This window comes from Pristiophorus japonicus, chromosome 15 (genome assembly GCF_044704955.1).
Source record: "Pristiophorus japonicus isolate sPriJap1 chromosome 15, sPriJap1.hap1, whole genome shotgun sequence".
Classification (NCBI taxonomy): domain Eukaryota; kingdom Metazoa; phylum Chordata; class Chondrichthyes; family Pristiophoridae; genus Pristiophorus; species Pristiophorus japonicus.
The window spans coordinates 76,464,534-76,482,558 of NC_091991.1; the positions used below are offsets into that span (position 1 = coordinate 76,464,534).

General features: G+C 43.2%; 1 protein-coding gene across 2 annotated transcripts in view; it reads left to right on the forward strand.

Annotated features, from left to right (window-relative positions):
• The window catches only part of LOC139280864 (A disintegrin and metalloproteinase with thrombospondin motifs 20), a 551,188-nt gene that overhangs the window by 13,469 nt on the left and 519,694 nt on the right, over nt 1-18,025 (forward strand). For both annotated transcript variants that reach the window (XM_070900621.1, XM_070900622.1), the window contains exon 3: nt 13,201-13,366. In XM_070900621.1, the coding sequence (XP_070756722.1) occupies nt 13,201-13,366 (166 nt within the window). The remainder of the gene's footprint in view (nt 1-13,200; nt 13,367-18,025) is intronic.

The window sequence follows — 18,025 nt, forward strand, 5'->3', positions numbered from 1 at the left end:
ACGATATAAAATTAGGAGGGGCAATGGGATTACCAAAAATAAGTTGGATAAAATATGGTGGGCAGAATAATGGCCGATGAAACTTAATGAGGGCAATTCCATGGCGGAAGACCCGCCCTAGCCACGAAGTTGGCCTTACCGCCCCGCACAGGAAGTGGAGCACAATCTCGCATGCTCCACCTCCTCTTGGGGAGTATGCGGATGCTCCGTGTAGCACTGTCGTGTTTTAATGCCCCTCCCCTTTGCTTAAAGGGGAGGGCCGCTGCGCACTCTGCACGGCCTCTGATGGCCTCCACTAGGCCACCAGAGCAGCGTGCCACCGGGACTGCAGCCCAGCACCCAAAACGGCTGCACGATGGCGGCCCGGATCACAGTAGGAGACAAGAATTGGAGCCGACCGGTAAGTCGGCAAAACCGACAAGATGGCGATGCAGGGTGCTCGTGACCACTCCATTAACTTCCACCCCACGAGCAGATGTCGGCCTGGTTTGCGACCCGTGAGGCTGGCACGGGGCAATATCTGCTGCGGGGCGGAAAGGGGTCGCTGCACGTGGGAGCCGCGAGCGCCACCCCCCGGGCAAAAAGTGTCTCGGGCCCCGTTAGCACCCTGCGGAAGCGCTAATGGGCGCTGCAAAAAGTGGCAATTTCGACCCCTTGGCCTTGTTATTCTCAAAAGGAAGCATCTGAGAGGTGATTTTGCTGAGATAATTAAGATAGCAAAAGGTGTGGGAAAGTTAAATCCAGAAAATTACTTCAAACCAAATTGGGAGAGTAGGATCATCATCATCATCAAGTCACTGGAGAAATACAATCAACCTGTTTTCGCAAGATCCTACAAGTCCTACATAACAACAATGGTCCACGTTGTCCAGATCCTACAAATCCCCTGGGAGGACAGACGCACCAACATTAGCGTCCTCGACCAGACCAACATCCCCAGCATTGAAACACTGACCTTACTTGATCAGCTCCGCTGGGCAGGCCACATAGTTCGCATGCCAGACACGAGACTCCCAAAACAAGTGCTCTACTCGGAACTCCTTCACGGCAAACAAGCCAAAGGTGGGCAGCGGAAGCGTTACAAGGACACCCTCAAAGCCTTCCTGATAAAGTGCGACATCCCCACTGAACCTGGGAGTCCCTGGCCAAAGACTGCCCTAAGTGGAGGAAGTGCATCCGGGAGGGAACTGAGCACTTTGAGTCTTATCGCTGAGAGCATGCAGAAAACAAACGCAGGCAGCGGAAAGAGCGTGCGGCAAACCAGTCCCACCCACCCCTTCCCTCAACGACTATCTGCCCCACCTGTGACAGAGTTAGTGGCTCTCGTATTGGACTGTTCAGCCACCTAAGGATTCATTTTAAAAGTGGAAGCAAGTCTTCCTCGATTCCGAGGGACTGCCTATGATGATAGGATAAGGGATTACAAGTTCAAACTAGTCAAAGGAAAACTTGGGACTGATATCAGAAAGTTCTTCAGATTAAGAAAGAAAGACTTGTATTTATATAGTGCCTTTCACGACCACCGGACGTCTCAAAGCACTTTACAGCCAAAGGCGTACCTTTGTAGTGTAGTCACTGTTGTAATGTAGGAAAGAGTGATCAGCACAGAGCTGGGTAAAAGAGGCAAAACTTTTGGATTCATTTAAGAAACTATTAGATGCCACAGTAAATCTTTCTGGATTTATAATTTTTTGTCCGATTGCACACTCTTGAGAAGCTGCTTGGGATGTTTTAAGAAGCTATACGTTGAAGAAGCTATATAAATGCAAGTTGCTGTTGTTGGATGGATGGCCTGTATATTTTTCCTCAGCTATTAATATCTTGTGTATTGCACTGATTTGAGGACCAGTGTTTGTATGCTGCAGGTTTTGAGAATGGGAAGTGTGATTTGAACCAGAGAAGCTGCTGAGAATGTTCCAACCACTTGGGCCAAACTGTGAACAGCTGCAGCTGGATTGGACTGATGTCACTCCCACCTTGCAGCCAGTTTAAAGGCAACATTGATTGATAAACAGACAGTACGGATTAAATTAATGTTGTTTGACTCCCGGGAGATGGGGTATAACTGTGGGTCACATGTCATGTGTTCCTTATATACACATCCGTATGTTCGAATATACCATAAATTGGCATACAATATAATAGCTTGCAGATAAAAAGATAATTTTCCAAAAAGAAACGTACTGTGATTTGCACAGAACTGAATTTTATAATAGATCACCAATTTTTTTCTTTGTTGGTTCAGGACATTTTGTTGCCTTTTAAACTCAGTGCAGGAGAGGTGCATTGAGTTCAAGACAGGCTGACCGAGTGTCAGATCACAGTTGGGCTCGATCAGTGATGGCACGGCTTAGGTATACGATTTACCTGCTCAAACTTCACGCACAACTTGGTCACGTCGTTTTCAACATGTTCCTAAATACACCGATTTTGTTGGCGATAGAAGAGCCTCAGATACAAAGCAGATTTATGCTTGCATGCAACTTATCTGAAAAAGAAAGACTTGCATATATATAGAGCCATTCATGTCCCAAAGTGTTTTACAGCCAGTGAAGTACTTTTGAATGAAGTCACTGTTGTAATGTAGAAAATGTGGCAGCCAATTTGCACACAGCAAGCTCACACAAACAGCAACAACAACTTGTATTTATATAGCACCTTTTACATATTGTACCATCCTAAGGCGCTTCACAGGAGTATTATGAGATAAAAGAGTTGACATCGAGCCGCATAAGGAGAAACTCTTGGCCAAAGAGGTAGCTTTTACAGATCGTCTTGAAGGAGGAAAGAGAGGCGGAGAGGTTTAGGCAGGGAGTTCCAGAGCTTAGGGCCTAGGCAACAGAAGGCACGGCCACCAATGGTTGAGCGATTATAATCAGAGATGCTCAAGAAAGCAGAATTAGAAGAGCACAGACATCTCAGGGGTTGGGGGGGCGGGGCTGGGGGGGGTTTTGGGGTTGGAAGGAAATTACAGAGATAGGGAGGGGCGAGGCCATGGAGGGATTTGAAAACAAGGATGAGAAGTTTGAAATCGAAGTGTTGCTTAACTGGTAGCAATTGTAGCAATGAGATAATGACCAAATAATCTGATTTAGTGATGTTGGTTGAAGGATAAATATTGGCCCATACACTGGGGAGAACTCCCCTACTACCCTACACTGCCATGGGATCTTTTATGTCCACCCGAGAGGGCAGACCTGGCCTCAGTTAAATGTCTCATCTGAAAACGGCACATCCAGCAGTGTAGCACTCCCTCAGTACTGCACTGGAGTGTTAGCATGGATTATGTGCTCAAGTCTCTGGAGTCACTGTAGATACAATCAAGCGTCTAGAACTGTTACCATTCCATTACAAATGCCTCTAGATGAAAAGTTTGACGGGCGTATTGCCATAATGGGATCCCCTTTAGGCTTTATGAAAAAATTATTCTTTCCTAGTATGTAGGGTAAAGTGCTGCAGTACAGAGGGACCTGGGGGTCCTTGTGCATGAAACACAAAAGGTTAGTATGCAGGTGCAGCAAGTAACCAAGAAGGCAAATAGAATGTTAGTCTTTATTGCAAGGGGGATAGAGTATAAAAGCAGAGCAGTCCTGCTACAACTGTACAGGGTATTGGTGAGGCCACACCTGGAGTACTGTGTACAGTTTTGGTCTCTGTATTGAAGGAAGGATATACTTGCATTGGAGGCTGTTCAGAGAAGGTTCACTAGGTTGATTCCGGAGATGAGGGGGTTGACTTACGAGGATAGATTGACTAGGTTGGGCCTATACATATTGGAATTCAGAAGAATGAGAGGTGATCTTATTGAAACATATAAGACAATGAGTGGCTCGACAATGTGTATGCTGAGAGGATATTTCCACTCATAGGGAAACTAGGGGACATAGTCTTAGAATAAGGGGCTGCTAATTTAAAACTGAGATGAGGAGAAATTTCTTCTCTCAAAGGGTTGTAAATCTATGGAATTCTCTGCCCCAGAGAGCTGTGGAGGCTGGGTCATTGAATATATTTAAGGCAGAGATACAGATTTTTGAGTGATAAGTAAGTAAAGGATTATGGGGAGCGGGCAGGGAAGTGGAGCTGAGTCCATGATCAGATCAGCCATGATCTTATTGAATGGCAGAGCAGGCTCAAGATGCCAAATGGCCAACTCTTGCTCCTACTTCTTATGTTCTTATGTTCTTCTTGTTGAACTTGCCGGTGTACTTTTGTGCTTCTTGTACATAAACCAGAAAGAAGAGTAAAGTAAATGCGAAGTAAAGATCATGTTTACATGTTCCAACACCCAATTTTATACTCATTTACTGATGTTTGTCTGCTGCAATTTATCTTGACGGTGAATTAACAAAAGATTGCATTTTCCTTAGTTTGCACTTTATTTTTCTAACAATTCCAATGTTGTTTCACAGTTAGCAGTATTTACCAGTATATCTTAATCTTAACATCCTACTCGTAGGAGCTTGTGGAAGGACGGCTCACCTTAAGTGACAGAATTTCCTGCCTGTTTGAGGCTGATCAAACACTATGAAAGTCGATTGGCCTGTTTTCATCCAGTGCCAAACTGATAAAAGAATCTGAGGGCATGATACGGTGTGTCTTTAAAGTCATGTAACAATAACATTCGGCTGATTTACCTTGTGCACCAACTGGAAAGCACTTTTAAAATGTGTATTTGTAGGTACTGATATGATTAAATATAAGAAAAGTTAAATGGATATAGACGTGGATTGAATGATTTATCAAGTGCCAAATTGAATGAACTCTAGGTCAGATTGCAAGAAGTATATCAAGTGTTGTCAGAAGTTCTTTGCCACCTCATTGAACTGGAAGTCATGGGTGTGATGCAAAGTAAATTAATCTGTGTTCTTTTCAAAGCACTTTACAGCCAATGAAGTACTTTTAGAGTGTAGTCACTGTTGTAATGTAGGAAATGCGGCAGCCAATTTGCGCACAACAAGCTCCCACAAAAGCAATGTGATAGTGATCAGATAATCTGTTTTTGTTTTGTTGATTGAGGGATAAATATTGGCCCGGACACCGGGGATAACTCCCCTGCTCTTCTTCGAAATAGTGCCATGGGATCTTTTACATCCACTTGAGAGAGCAGACGAGGCCTCGGTTTAACGTCTCATCCAAAAGACGGCACCTCCGACAGTGCAGCTCTCCACTGGAGTGCCAGCCTAGAATCTGTGCTTAAGTCTCGAGAGTGGGACTTGAACTCAGAGGCGAATGTGCTACCCATTTGAGCTACAGCTGACACTGTGGGCTTTGCTGAGGACAGAGGCATGGAGGTGAGGATGTGGTTGAGCAAATTAACAGCTGCAGAAGTATTGTGGTGAATGAAGGCCAAAGGCTAGGCAGTCGGGAGTTTGAAAGTGTAGCTGTAAATGATTTGTGCGAGGGTATTATTCCAGTGAAGGATGTAGAACTAAGTGGGTTTGGAATGGGAATATAGGTGGTGAGGGATAGTAGGATGTTGTCAGAGATGGCCTTGTCAGTGATTGAGACCATGGGAGTGAATAAGCCATGGGAGATGGCAAGGTCAAGGGGTGAATATGGTAAATAGTAATGTTTATCCCTGTACTGTCTGAAAATAATCTCCTTGTAGTTTTTACATTCTGACATCACCATACAGATCAATTTGCAACTCTAAAGTTCCTTGCATATTTCCCATCTGACTTCGTGAAGTCATACTCTGTTCTTTTCTATTGCCAAATGCTGCCTCTGCACGTACTTAACTGACTACAATGTGACTTTGGCTGTTGTGTATCGAAATAACAGAGGGTCAGGGTGAATTACGGGCACACATGAACCAGGTCTCTTGATGGTTTTTATGTGCTCTTGTACCACATAGTGGCTTAAAACTAACACAACATCATGCCTTCTCTAACTCACTGCTGGCTATTTATCATTGTGTGCAGGAATACTTGGCAATGCAAAGGGAATTGAGAACAGCAAAAAGGGCTGTTTTTTGGCTGGATCTCAAATCTTGTAACTCTTGTGTGATCCGTTATTTTTTTTTGGTTTTGCTGAGTGGGGAGGTGGCGGGGCGGGGGTTACTGGGGATCGGAAGAATAATATTTGTCAATATCCTTTTTTAAGCTAGAAAAATAAGATCAGCTAACATGATCTGATACAGTGGAATTAATATCTGACCGGTTCAGTTATGCAGTTTCCTTTAGCCCAAACGCCGCACTACATTCGAAAGGGGTCTTTGAGGGTGCAGACTTGAAATATATTAGCCATTCTTGTGCCAAAAACATTTCTTTTTAACTGAAATATGCTTTAATCTGTTTAAATGCTACCCTTTAGATTTTTAGGGCAGCTTAGCATTGTACTTGATTTGTTTTGGTTGGCTTCCCTAGACAAAGGTATGATTGAGTAATTTAATCTTTAAGTTGTTTCTTGCCAGTTTGACAAAAGCAATGAGGGAGAAAGCAGCACAATGCGCAACTTAGCACTGAACATAAAGGAATGCAAAGTCATGGTTTGTTTGAAAACCTGCAGTATAATTGGAGTAACTGTACCACTCACTGCCTTTGTACTCCGAATCGACCTATGGGTATGACGATGATGACTATGTGTGATAGTGGGAGTTGGACCAACATATTATGAGACTCCAGTGGCGGGGTGGACGATGAAAAGGCTGATGTCAGTTCTGGTGATATCACCACAAGCTTACCTTTGAAGTCCGCTGAAGAATTCGTCAGAACAAAACGCTGTCCTAGCTGTAATTGAAAGGTTGAGGTTACTGATTTTAAGTGGTAGCAAACTAGTTTTCACTTAGTCTGGGGCCTGTGCGACAATGCATTTTATCAAGAGAATTTTAGGATTAAACAATTCAACAATATGTTCGGAATAAAATTTGCCTTTTTTTCCCCCTTACTGGTCAAAGTGTCTGCATTTATGTGTTTGTATGGATGCAAATGTGTGTGTGTGTATTGGGCACGAGAACTTGATCTGAAAATCTGCTCTGAATTGTGTTCGATAAAACTTAAATTTTGCTCAATTCCAATGCTTTCTCTGTTTAAAAAAAAACAAATGTGCAGAGGATGATCAGATGCTCCTGTGTGTGTGGGTGCCATTTTCTCAGGTGACAAATGTAGGTGACCTGCTGTGCTTTTTAAAAATAGAAGGTGATTTTTGAGGACTGGTACTTGTCTTTATTATTCTTCCCTGTCTATATTATATCAGTCATCTCTGAGATTGTGGGTTCAAATCCCACTCCAGAGACATAATCTAGGCTGACTGGGGGAGTACAGCACTGTCAGAGGTGTTGTCTTTCAGATGTGATGTTAAACTGCGGCTCCATCTGACCTCATGTAATAGATCCCACGGTACTATTCGAAGATGAGCAGGGGAGTTCTCCCTGGTGTCCTGGCCAATATTTAACCCTCAATCTACACCTAAAAAAAACAGATGATGTGGTCATTTATCGCATTACTTTATGGGACCTTGCTGTGCGCAAATATGTTGCCACAGACTTTACATTACAACATTGCAATATTGATTATATTTCAAAAGTGGTAAAGCGCTTTGGGATCAGTGTTTCCATTAAGTCGTGCAGCAAGCTGACGGTCCCATGCAGGCCAATCACCAGTTTCTGACGGAAAAACTGCGCATGCATGGTAACTTATTTGTTCGGCTGTGCAGCCTGTTAAAGGGGCCACGCACTCAAAAAAAAATTAGAGGGAACATTGTTTGGGACGTCCTGAAATTGTGAAAGTAAAGGCAAGTCTATTCTTTCTCACTTCCTCCCCACCTCCCCCCACAATCTCCATCCCCCACAAGCTGTGAAAGTCCTCTCCCTGCACTTACATTGAGCTTAGAATATGTTGCTGTGCTAATGCACAGTGGGTTATTTTTATTCGTTCATGGGATGTGGGCATCACTGGCAAGGCCAGCATTTATTGCCCATCCCTAATTGCCCTTGAGAAGATGGTGGTGAGCCGCCTTCTTGAACCGCTGCAGTCCATGTGGTGAAGGTATTCCCACAGTGCTGTTAGGGAGGGAGTTCCAGGATTTTGACCCAGCACCGATGAAGGAATGGCGACATACTTCCAAGTCAGGATGGTGTGTGACTTGAGGGGAACTTAGAGGTAATGGTGTTCTTTTGCGCCTGCTGCCCTTTTCCTTCTCGGTGGTAGAGGTCGCGGGTTTGGGAGGTGCTGCCGAAGAAGCCTTGGCGAATTGCTGCAGTGCATCTTGTAGATGGTACACACTGCAGCCACAGTAGGTACACCAGTGGTGGAGGGAGTGAATGTTTAAGGTAGTGGATGGGGTGCCAATCAAGCGGGCTGCTTTGTCCTGGATGGTGTCGAACTTCTTGAGTGCTGTTGGAGCTGCACTCATCCAGGCAAGTGGAGAGTATTCCATCACACTCCTGACTTGTGCCTTGTAGATGTTAAAAGGTTTGGGGAGTCGGAGGTGAGACACTCGCTGCTGAACACCCAGCCTCTGACCTGCTCTTGTTGCCACTGTCTTTATGTGGCTGGTCCATTTAAGTTTCTGGTCAATAGTGACCCTCAGGATGTAGATGGTGGGGGATTCGGCGATGGTAAAGCCATTGAAAGTCAAGGGGCGGTGGAATAATTCTTGCTTGTTGGAGATGGTCATTGCCTGACACTTGTGTGGTGCGAATGTTACTTGCCACTTATTAGCACAAGCCTGAATGTTGTGCAGGTCTTGCTGCATACGGGCATGGACTGCTCCATTATCTGAGGAGCTCCAAATGGAACTGAACATTGTGCAGTCATCAGTGAACATCCCAACTCCTGACCTTATGATGGAAAAAAGGTCATCGATGAAGCAGCTGAAGATGGTTGGGCCTAGGACACTGCCCTGAGGAACTCCTGCAGCGATGTCCTGGGGCTGGGAAGATTCCCCTCCAACAACCACAACCATCTTCCTTTATGCTAGGCAAAATTCATGACATACCGCCGGAAATACATACTGTCCTGGAGAAGCTGCTTTTAAGTAGATCTTAAGTAGCCGGTATGTACACAGAGCTGACAGGTTTGTTTGATATTACACAGATCTTTACAGTTCTCCACAGTTTGATGTATTTTTAAATGGATTGTAGTATTTTCTAGTGTTAGGCAATAATATAAATGGTCTAATAAAGCCTTATTTACTCCTTTATTAATGAACTATTATAAAAATGTTATTAGCCTTTCTCACCCCCTCAGTCTTTCTCAACCCTCAGTTTCTCTCTCTCTCGCACCTCCCAGTCTCTCTCACCCCCAATATCTCTCAAACCCAATCTCTCTCACCCCCCCAGCCTCTTTCCCACCCCCACAGTGATCTCCCCCCCCCCCCACAGTGATCTCCCCCCTGCCCCACTGTGATTTCCCCCACCTCACAGCGATCTCTCCCCCCCACAGCGAGCTTCTTTACGGGGCGGGGGGGGGTGCGGGGCGGTGGGTGAGGGGAGGGGGGGGGTGGGTGAGGTGCTATTACATAGGATTACAGCACAGAAACGGGCCATTCAGCCCAACCAGTCCATGTTTATGCTCCACTCGAGCCTCCTCCCGTTTTTCCTCATCTAACTTTTTCAGCATAACCCTCTATTCCCTTCTCCCTCATATGCTTGTCTAGCCTCCCTTTAAATGCATCTATACTCTTTGCTTCAACCACTCCCTATGGTAGCGAGTTCCACATTCTCACCTCCCTCTGGATCAAAAAGTTTTTTCTGAATTCCCTATTGGATTTCTTGCTGACTATCTTATAGTGATGACCTCTGGTTTTGCTCTTCCCCACAAGTGGAAACTCTCTCTCTGTATCAACTCTATCAAAACCTTTCATAATTTTAAAAACCTCTATTAGGTCACCTCTCAGCCTTCTCTTTTCAAGAGAAAAGAGACCCAGCCTGTTCATCCTTTCCTGATAGGTATAACCTTACTGGGTATCATCCGTGTAAACCTTTTTTGCACTCTCTCCAGTAACTCTACATCCGTTTTCTCACATGGTGGCCAGAACTGTACACAGTACTCCAAATGTGGTCTAACCAAGGTGTGATACATATTTAGCATAACTTCGCTACTTTACAATTCTATCCCTCTAGAAGTAAACCCTAGTGCTAGGTTTGCCTTTTTATGGCCTTATTAACCTCAGTTTCTACTTTTAGTGAGTTGTACTCAGAGATCTTTTGTCCTGATATCCCATTCAGATTCTTATTTTCCAAATAATATGTGACCTCCCTATCTTTCTTACCAAAATGTAATACCTTACATTTATTTGTGTTGAAATTCATCTCGCTAGCTATCCATTCTGCTACTGTGTTGTCAATTATATGCTCATTCTGCAAATTTATTAATGTCTTCTTGGAATTTATGGCAGTCCTCCTCAGTGTTGGCTATTCCGCCCAATTTATTGTCATCCGCAACTTTAGAAATTGTGTTTTTGATTCCATAGTTTATATCATTAATATTAATTGTGAACAACATTGGTCCCAGCATGGATCCTTGTGGAACCTCACTTTCCACCTTCTGCCATTCTGAATAGCTACCCTTTACCCCTACTCTTTGCTTTCTGTCTTCTGCCAGCTAGCCAGCCATTCCGCTACTTGTCCCCTGACTGCATTCTCTGACGTTATTCATTAGTCTATTATGTGGTACCTTGCCAAAGGCCTTTTGGAAATCTAGATACATTACATCTACTGCATTACCCTTGTCTACTCCCTCTGTTACCTCGTCAAAGAATTCAATGAGGTTGTTCAAGCAAGACTTTCCCTTCTGAAATCCATGCTGACTTTAAGATGTTTAAACTGCAAAAGTTTCTACAAGTATGTAAAAAGAAAAAGATTAGTGGAGACAAATGTAGGTCCTTTACAGACAGAAACGGGAGAATTTGTAATGGGGAACAAGGAAATGGCAGAACAATTAAATAAATACTTTGGTTCTGTCTTCACGGAAGAGGACACAAATAACGTCCCAGAAATGCTAGCGAACCAAGGGTCTAGTGAGCAAGAGGAATGAAAGGAAATGGTTATTAGTAAGAAAATAGTGCTGGAGAAATGAATGGGACTGAAGGCAGATACATCCCCAGGGCCTGATGATCTGCATCCCAGAGTAATAAAAGAGGTAGCCATGGAAATAGTAGCCATTGGTTGTCATCTTCCAAAATTCTACAGATTATGGAACAGTTCCTGCAGATTGAAGGGTGGCAAATGTAACCCCACTATTTAAAAAAGGAGGGAGAGAGACAACGGGGAGCTACAGACCAGTTGCCTGACATCAGTAGTAGGGAAAATGCTGGAGACTATTATAAAGGATGTGATAACGGCATACTTGGATAATATCAACATGATTAAACAAAGTCAACATGGATTTATGAAAGGAAAATCATGTTTGACAAACCTACTGGAGTTTTTTGAGGATGTAGCTGTAAGGGGGAACCTTACAGTGTATTTGGATTTTCAGAAGGCCTTTGATAAAGTCACACATAAGAGGTTAGTGTGCAAAAATTAAAGCACATAGGATTGGGGGTAATGTATTGGCATGGATTGAAAATTGGTTAACTGACAGGAAACAGAGAGTAGGAATAAACAGATCTTTTTCGGGGTGGCGGGCAGTGACTAGTGGGGTACCACAGGGATTAGTGCTTGGGCCCCAGCTATTCACAATATATATAAATGATTTGGATGAGGAAACCAAATGTAATATTTCCAAGTTTGCTGACAACACAAAACTAGGTGGGATTGTGAGATGTGAGGAGGCTGCAAAGACACTGCAAGGCGATTTAGATAGGTTGAATGAGTGGTCAAACACATGACAGATGCAGTATAACGTGGATAAATGTGAATTTATCCACTTTGGTGGGAAAAACATAAGGACAAAGTATTATTTAAATGGTGTTGGCTTGGGAAGTGTCGATGTACAGAGGAACTTGGTGTCCTTGTACACCAGTTATTGAAAGCAATCATGCAGGTGCAGCAAGCAGTTAGGAAGGCAAATGATATGATGGCCTTCATTGCAAGAGGATTTGAGTACAGGAGCAAGGATGTCTTACTACAGTTATACAGGGCTTGGTGAGACCGCACCTGGAGTATTGTGTGCAGTTCTGGTCTCCTTACCTAAGAAAGGATATTCTTGCCATAGAGGGAGTGCAGCAAAGGTTCACCAGACTGATTCCTGGAATGGTAGGACTGTCGTATGAGGAGAGACTGGGTCAACTAGGCCTGTATTCACGAGAGTTTAGAAGAATGAGAGGGGATCTCATTGAAACGTATAAAATTCTGACGGGATTGGACAGACTGGATGCGGGGAGGATGGTTCCCCTGGCTGGGAAGTCTAGAACAAGGGGTCATAGTCTCAGAATACGGGGTGGGAAATTTAGGACCAAGACGAGGAGAAATTTTTTCACTCAGAGGATGGTGAACCTGTGGAATTCTCTACCACAGAAGGCTGTGAAGGCCAAGTCACTGAATATATTTAAGAGGGAGATGGATAGATTTCTAGAAACACAAGGCATCAAGCGGTATGGGGAAAAGCGGGACTATGGTGTTGAGATAGACAATCAGCCATGATTATATTGAATGGCGGTGCAGATTCGAAGGGCCGAATGGCCAACTACTGCTCCTATTTTCTATGTTTGTTAATAATAAGATCAAGTGGTATATTCCAATCCTGTATTAAATATAGTTGTTAACTGCAAGTTACTTGAGCACTTTAAGGCCAATATACTGTACGATACAAAATTGTCAACAGGTCAAACCTTCCACAGCCTCTCGTGTGTTGTACAATGCGTTTGGTGGATTTTTGCCTTTGTCAGGGTGAGGGGTATTTAGTATCTTTCAGGGTGAGGGGTGTTCAGTGCTGAGAATGGAACATCCTTTTGCCACTTTGGCCACAGAGGAGCTTATCATACGAGGGCGGGCACCTGATCTGCTTCAGTTGCAATGACCTAAGATCCGCTGTGATCCGGGCATGCTGACCTACACGTCCTATTCGCTGACCACGCTCCTGTCAGGTCAGGCTCCGCTCCAGGAGTGCAGCTTTGCTGGGTTTATTTATTTGTTTTTCACTCGGTCACTGTCCCCTTGCAATAAATTTTTTGTATAAATTGTTGGTGTTTGCAGTCTGCGTTGTGCTGGAAAAAAATTATTTTGCTTCTTTCTAGCTTAAGCAGATGTGTTCATCCTTCTGAATGAATAGTGAGTGCAATTTGGTGTTAAATCCTTGTTCTTATTACCTGTGACAGATGGGCACTTTTCAAACACGCGATGGACAATATTTTTTGGAACCTCTCATGAAACCAGATGGAGGGCATTACGAAGATGAGCACAATAAACCCCACCTCATATACCAGCGTGAAGCACTGAATAATAACCCCTTGGGGAAAGCTTCTCATCCATGTGCAGCTTTAGGTAGGTGGGAACACTTCACTTTTTTTGGATTCATCGAGTATATTTTGATTTTAAAAAGAAATGTGTGTACTATTTTTCTCTCTCTCCGGTTCTTGTGTACCTAGGCAGTAAGGGTTGTCAGGCCATTGTACCTTTTGGGGCTATTGCAGGCAAGTCTGGCCCCATCTTCACTTTGCAACCACCCATGTGCATATCCAGAAGGAGTTGTTGAATAGGGATTAAGAATGGGTTCCTGGCCAATATTCCCCTTTCTGACCAGTTGTATTTGCTCTATTTCTGCCACCTCCCCTCAGCTGAGATCAGCTACCTGAGCACAGACCAGGGGACCTGAGACCTTCTCAGTCTGTACAGCTAAGCTACTCAGTGCCTCAACCGTCTGGTTCATTGGGAATACCTCTACCCCATTTTAAATGTGTTTTACCCACCATCTTTAGGTCTTCCTCATCATGCATAGAGGCAAGAATGGGCTCTGTGTCTTCTACCCGTGATATTCTGTGTGTGACAACTGTTTGTAAAAGAAACAATTGGCCTCTTCTTGGAGCCCTACCTGAATGACACAACAGGCGTCTGAAACTTCGAGGGTGGATTATAAAGTGTTTGATCCTGTGTCACATTCTGCACTTTGGCACCAGAAAAAGATTTTTAAAGTTACAGAAATTAGTTATCTCTGATACTTTTTCAAGTAATTTGGATACAAGTTAATTTTCTCTCCAGAGAGGGATCATAAGACCTATGTTGCATTTGAAAGGCCTTTCAAGTTTTAATCAACCAACAGATTAAACTGAGCAAATACAGATTATTTATGTAGGTTATCTGTTGACTTTGGGCTTAGAATTACATTACACTGCAAATGCTGAGTTATGGATGTTGATACATATGCTCTTTGACCACAAGCAAACATTTACCTCAAAGACTCAAATTTGTAATCTGTAAAAGTGTTTGAAACTCATATCTTTGAAACTATAAGCGAATGTAATTTTTACTTTAATACAGGGACGTTCACATTTTGGTGTTGAAGATCAATAATGTTGCATTAACAACTGTTGTATTTTAGTTATGGGTCTGACAAACATTCCTCTTCATGATTGAACATAAGAAAGCTTGGATTTTGTATCAGACGCGTGGATAAGAGAAAATATCTGCGATTGATTGATTGATTTGATGCATACATATTATTGTGGTTATTTTCCAAGTTGGAAACAAAAGCATTTTTGATGGATTTCAGGGGGAAAAAGATCTACCAATTTTGATTCAACCATATGTAGAAAATCCTGCACAGGCATGATGGGCCGAATGGCCTTCTGTGCTGTAAGAATCTAAGTACCTCTGTGATTAGCAAGGAGTGTCACATTTGACCCCTGTGAGATATAGTGCAAAGATTTCAACAGCCACGATTGAAAATGTGAATGGGAATTCTGAGTGCTCTCGGACAACCTAATCTGAGACTTTTGGTGGACAAGGCAATGACGGAAATGTCTGCAATTTTTTGAGATCGCCAAAGAACCTCCAACTACCAGGATGAGAGGAAGACACAGAAAGAGGGCGCCTAGCGGTTGGATGCAGGCGGAAGAAACTGGCAGGGTACCTGGACAATAATTAATGCATTGAGTAGGTTGCCAAATAAACAATTGTATTTAATCACTGAGCTGGAGTTGCAACTGAAGCAGGATCAAAGACTCTTACAGTTTTAAGTGCAACTGAGGAGAAAGTCCTGAATATGTTCTCTCTCGGGCACAGCAGTGTGGGAAAATAGTATAACAAACTCATGGTAAGTGTCTCATTTTTCATATTGTGGAATAATGTTACTTTTTCAAATTCAATAGTTACAGTATCTACAAGTGACTGCTATTTGGTATAAAGCGTGACACAATGTTTATCAATTTACAATTCTGTTCATCTGTGAAGGATACAAAAATTACAAAAGTGGAATGATGCCCTCCTAACATAGTTATTTTCTTCGATTTAGAGAGACATCTGAACCTTCTGGTTGAGCCACAAGTCACTTAACTATAACTCGAGTTCCAGTAACTCGAATTGGAAGAACCACGTTCATCGCCAACACTGGTTAATTTCCCTTCACACAAGCTCAGAGGAATCAGCAAAACCAACTGATACAATCAAACGAGAGAAGCCCACTCCGGAGAGAACCCTCTGAGTAGGAAAATGTCAGTTCAGCTTTCAGGGCCAGAGTATTGCTGCAGCTACAGTACATTTGCTGTGTGATAGAACACTTCAAGTTCAATGTGTCCATGAACTTTGAAGGATTTGATTTGCATTGGGTGATGGGCGCCAGTACCATTCAAACATCGTTGTGTTTGTTGCAGATTACTTTGGTGACCCATGGACAATGTAACTTTTACTTTAATACAGGGACGTTCACATTTTGATGTTGAAGATTAATAATGTTGCATTAACAACTGTTATATTTTAGTTATGGGTCTGACAAACATTCCTCTTCATGATTGAACATAAGAAAGCTTAGACCCTTGTATCAGACGCGTGGATAAGAAAAATATCTGCGATTGATTGATTGATTGATGCATACATATTATTGTGGTTATTTTCCAAGTTGGAAACAAAAGCATTTTTGATGGATTTCAGGGGGAAAAAGATCTACCAATTTTGATTCAACCATATGTAGAAAATCCTGCACAGGCATGAATGGCCGAACGGCCTTCTGTACTGTAAGAATCTAAGTACCTCTGTGATTAGCAAGGAGTGTCACATTTGACCCCTGTGAGATACAGTGCAAAGATTTCAACAGCCACGATTGAAAATGTGGATGGGAATTCTGAGTGCTCTCGGACAACCTAATCTGAGACTTTTGATGGACAAGGCAATTTTTTGTGATCGCCAAAGAACCTCCAACTACCAGGAAGAGAGGAAGACACAGAAAGAGGGCGCCTAGTGGTTGGATGCAGGCGGAAGAAACTGGCAGGGTACTTGGACAATAATTAATGCATTGAGTAGGTTGCCAAATAAACAATTGTATTTAATCACTGAGCTGGAGGTGCAACTGAAGCAGGATCAAAGACTCTTACAGTTTTAAGTGCAACTGAGGAGAAAGTCCTGACTATGTTCTCTCTCGGGCACAGCAGTGTGGGAAAATAGTAAAGCAAACTCTGGTAAGTGTCTCATTTTTCATATTGTGGAATAATGTTACTTTTTCAAATTCAATAGTTACAGCACCTACAAGTGAATGCTATTTGGTATAAAGCGTGACACAATGTTTATCAATTTTCAATTCTGTTCGTCTGTGAAGGATACAAAAATTACAAAAATGGAATGATGCCCTCCTAACATAGTTATTTTCTTCGATTTAGAGAGACATCTGAACCTTCTGGTTGAGCCACAAGTCACTTAACTATAACTCGAGTACCAGTGACTCGAATTGGAAGAACCACGTTCATCGCCAACACTGGTTAATTTCCCTTCACACAAGCTCAGAGGAATCAGCAAAACCAACTGATACAATCAAACGAGAGAAGCCCACGAGAGGTGCCGGAGAGAACAACTCTCTGAGTAGGACAATGTCAGTTCAGCTTTCAGGGCCAGAGTATTGCTGCAGCTGCAGTACATTTGCTGTGTGATAGAACACTTCAAGTTCAAAGTGTCCATGAATTTTGACGGATGATGCTTTGATTTGCATTGGGTGATGGGCGCCAGTACCATTCAAACATCGTAGTGTTTGTTGCAGATTGCTTTGGTGACCTATGGATGGAGCAACATGATATCCACTTGGAGAGAGAGGGTGGGGAGGGTTGCACGTTGCAGAGCAGGATTGCAGCCACCTATTGGGGAAGATTTACCAAGGCTGAGGGAGGTATGCCAGACGGGTTTCAGCGAGCTTGATGGCCAGATTAGAATATCAGATATGGGATACAGTGTGTAGGATGGTGTAGTGGTTATGTTAAGTGTCTCAGTGGGTGGCACGCTCACCTCTGAGTCAGAAGGTTGTGGGTTCAAGTCCCACTCCAAGAACTTGAGCACATAAATCTAGGCTGACACTCCAGTGCAGTGCTGAGGGAGTGCTGTACTGTCGGAGGTGCCGTATTTCGGATGAGATGTTAAACTGAAGCCCTGCCTTCTCTGTCAGGTGGACGTAAAAGATCCCATGGCACTATTTCGAAGAAGAGCAGGGGAGTTATCTCCGGTGACTTGGCCAATATTTATCCCTCAGTCAACATTACAAAAAACAGCTTATCTGGTCATTATCACATTGCTGTTGTGGGAGATTGCTGTGAGCAAATTGGCTGCCATGTTTCCCACATTACTACAGTAACTACACTCTAAAAGTACTTCATTGGCTGTAAAGTACTTTGAGACGTCCGGTGGTCACAAAGGCAGTATACAAATGCAAGTCTTTCTTTCTTTTTACTGCACTAGTCATTCAGATGCTGGACTAATAATCCAGAAAACATGAGTTCAAATCCCACTATGGCAGTTTGACTATTTGAATTCAGATTTTTTTAAATCTGGAAATATAAAGCTGGTACCATGAAACCATGAAGCTTGTCAGACTGCCGTAAAAATCCAGCTGGTTCACTAATGTCCTTCTGGGAAGGAAACCTGCCTTCATTACCCAGTCTGGTCTATATGTGACTCTAGTCCCAATTTGGTCAACTCTTATCTGCCCTCGGAAATGGCCCAGCAAGTCAC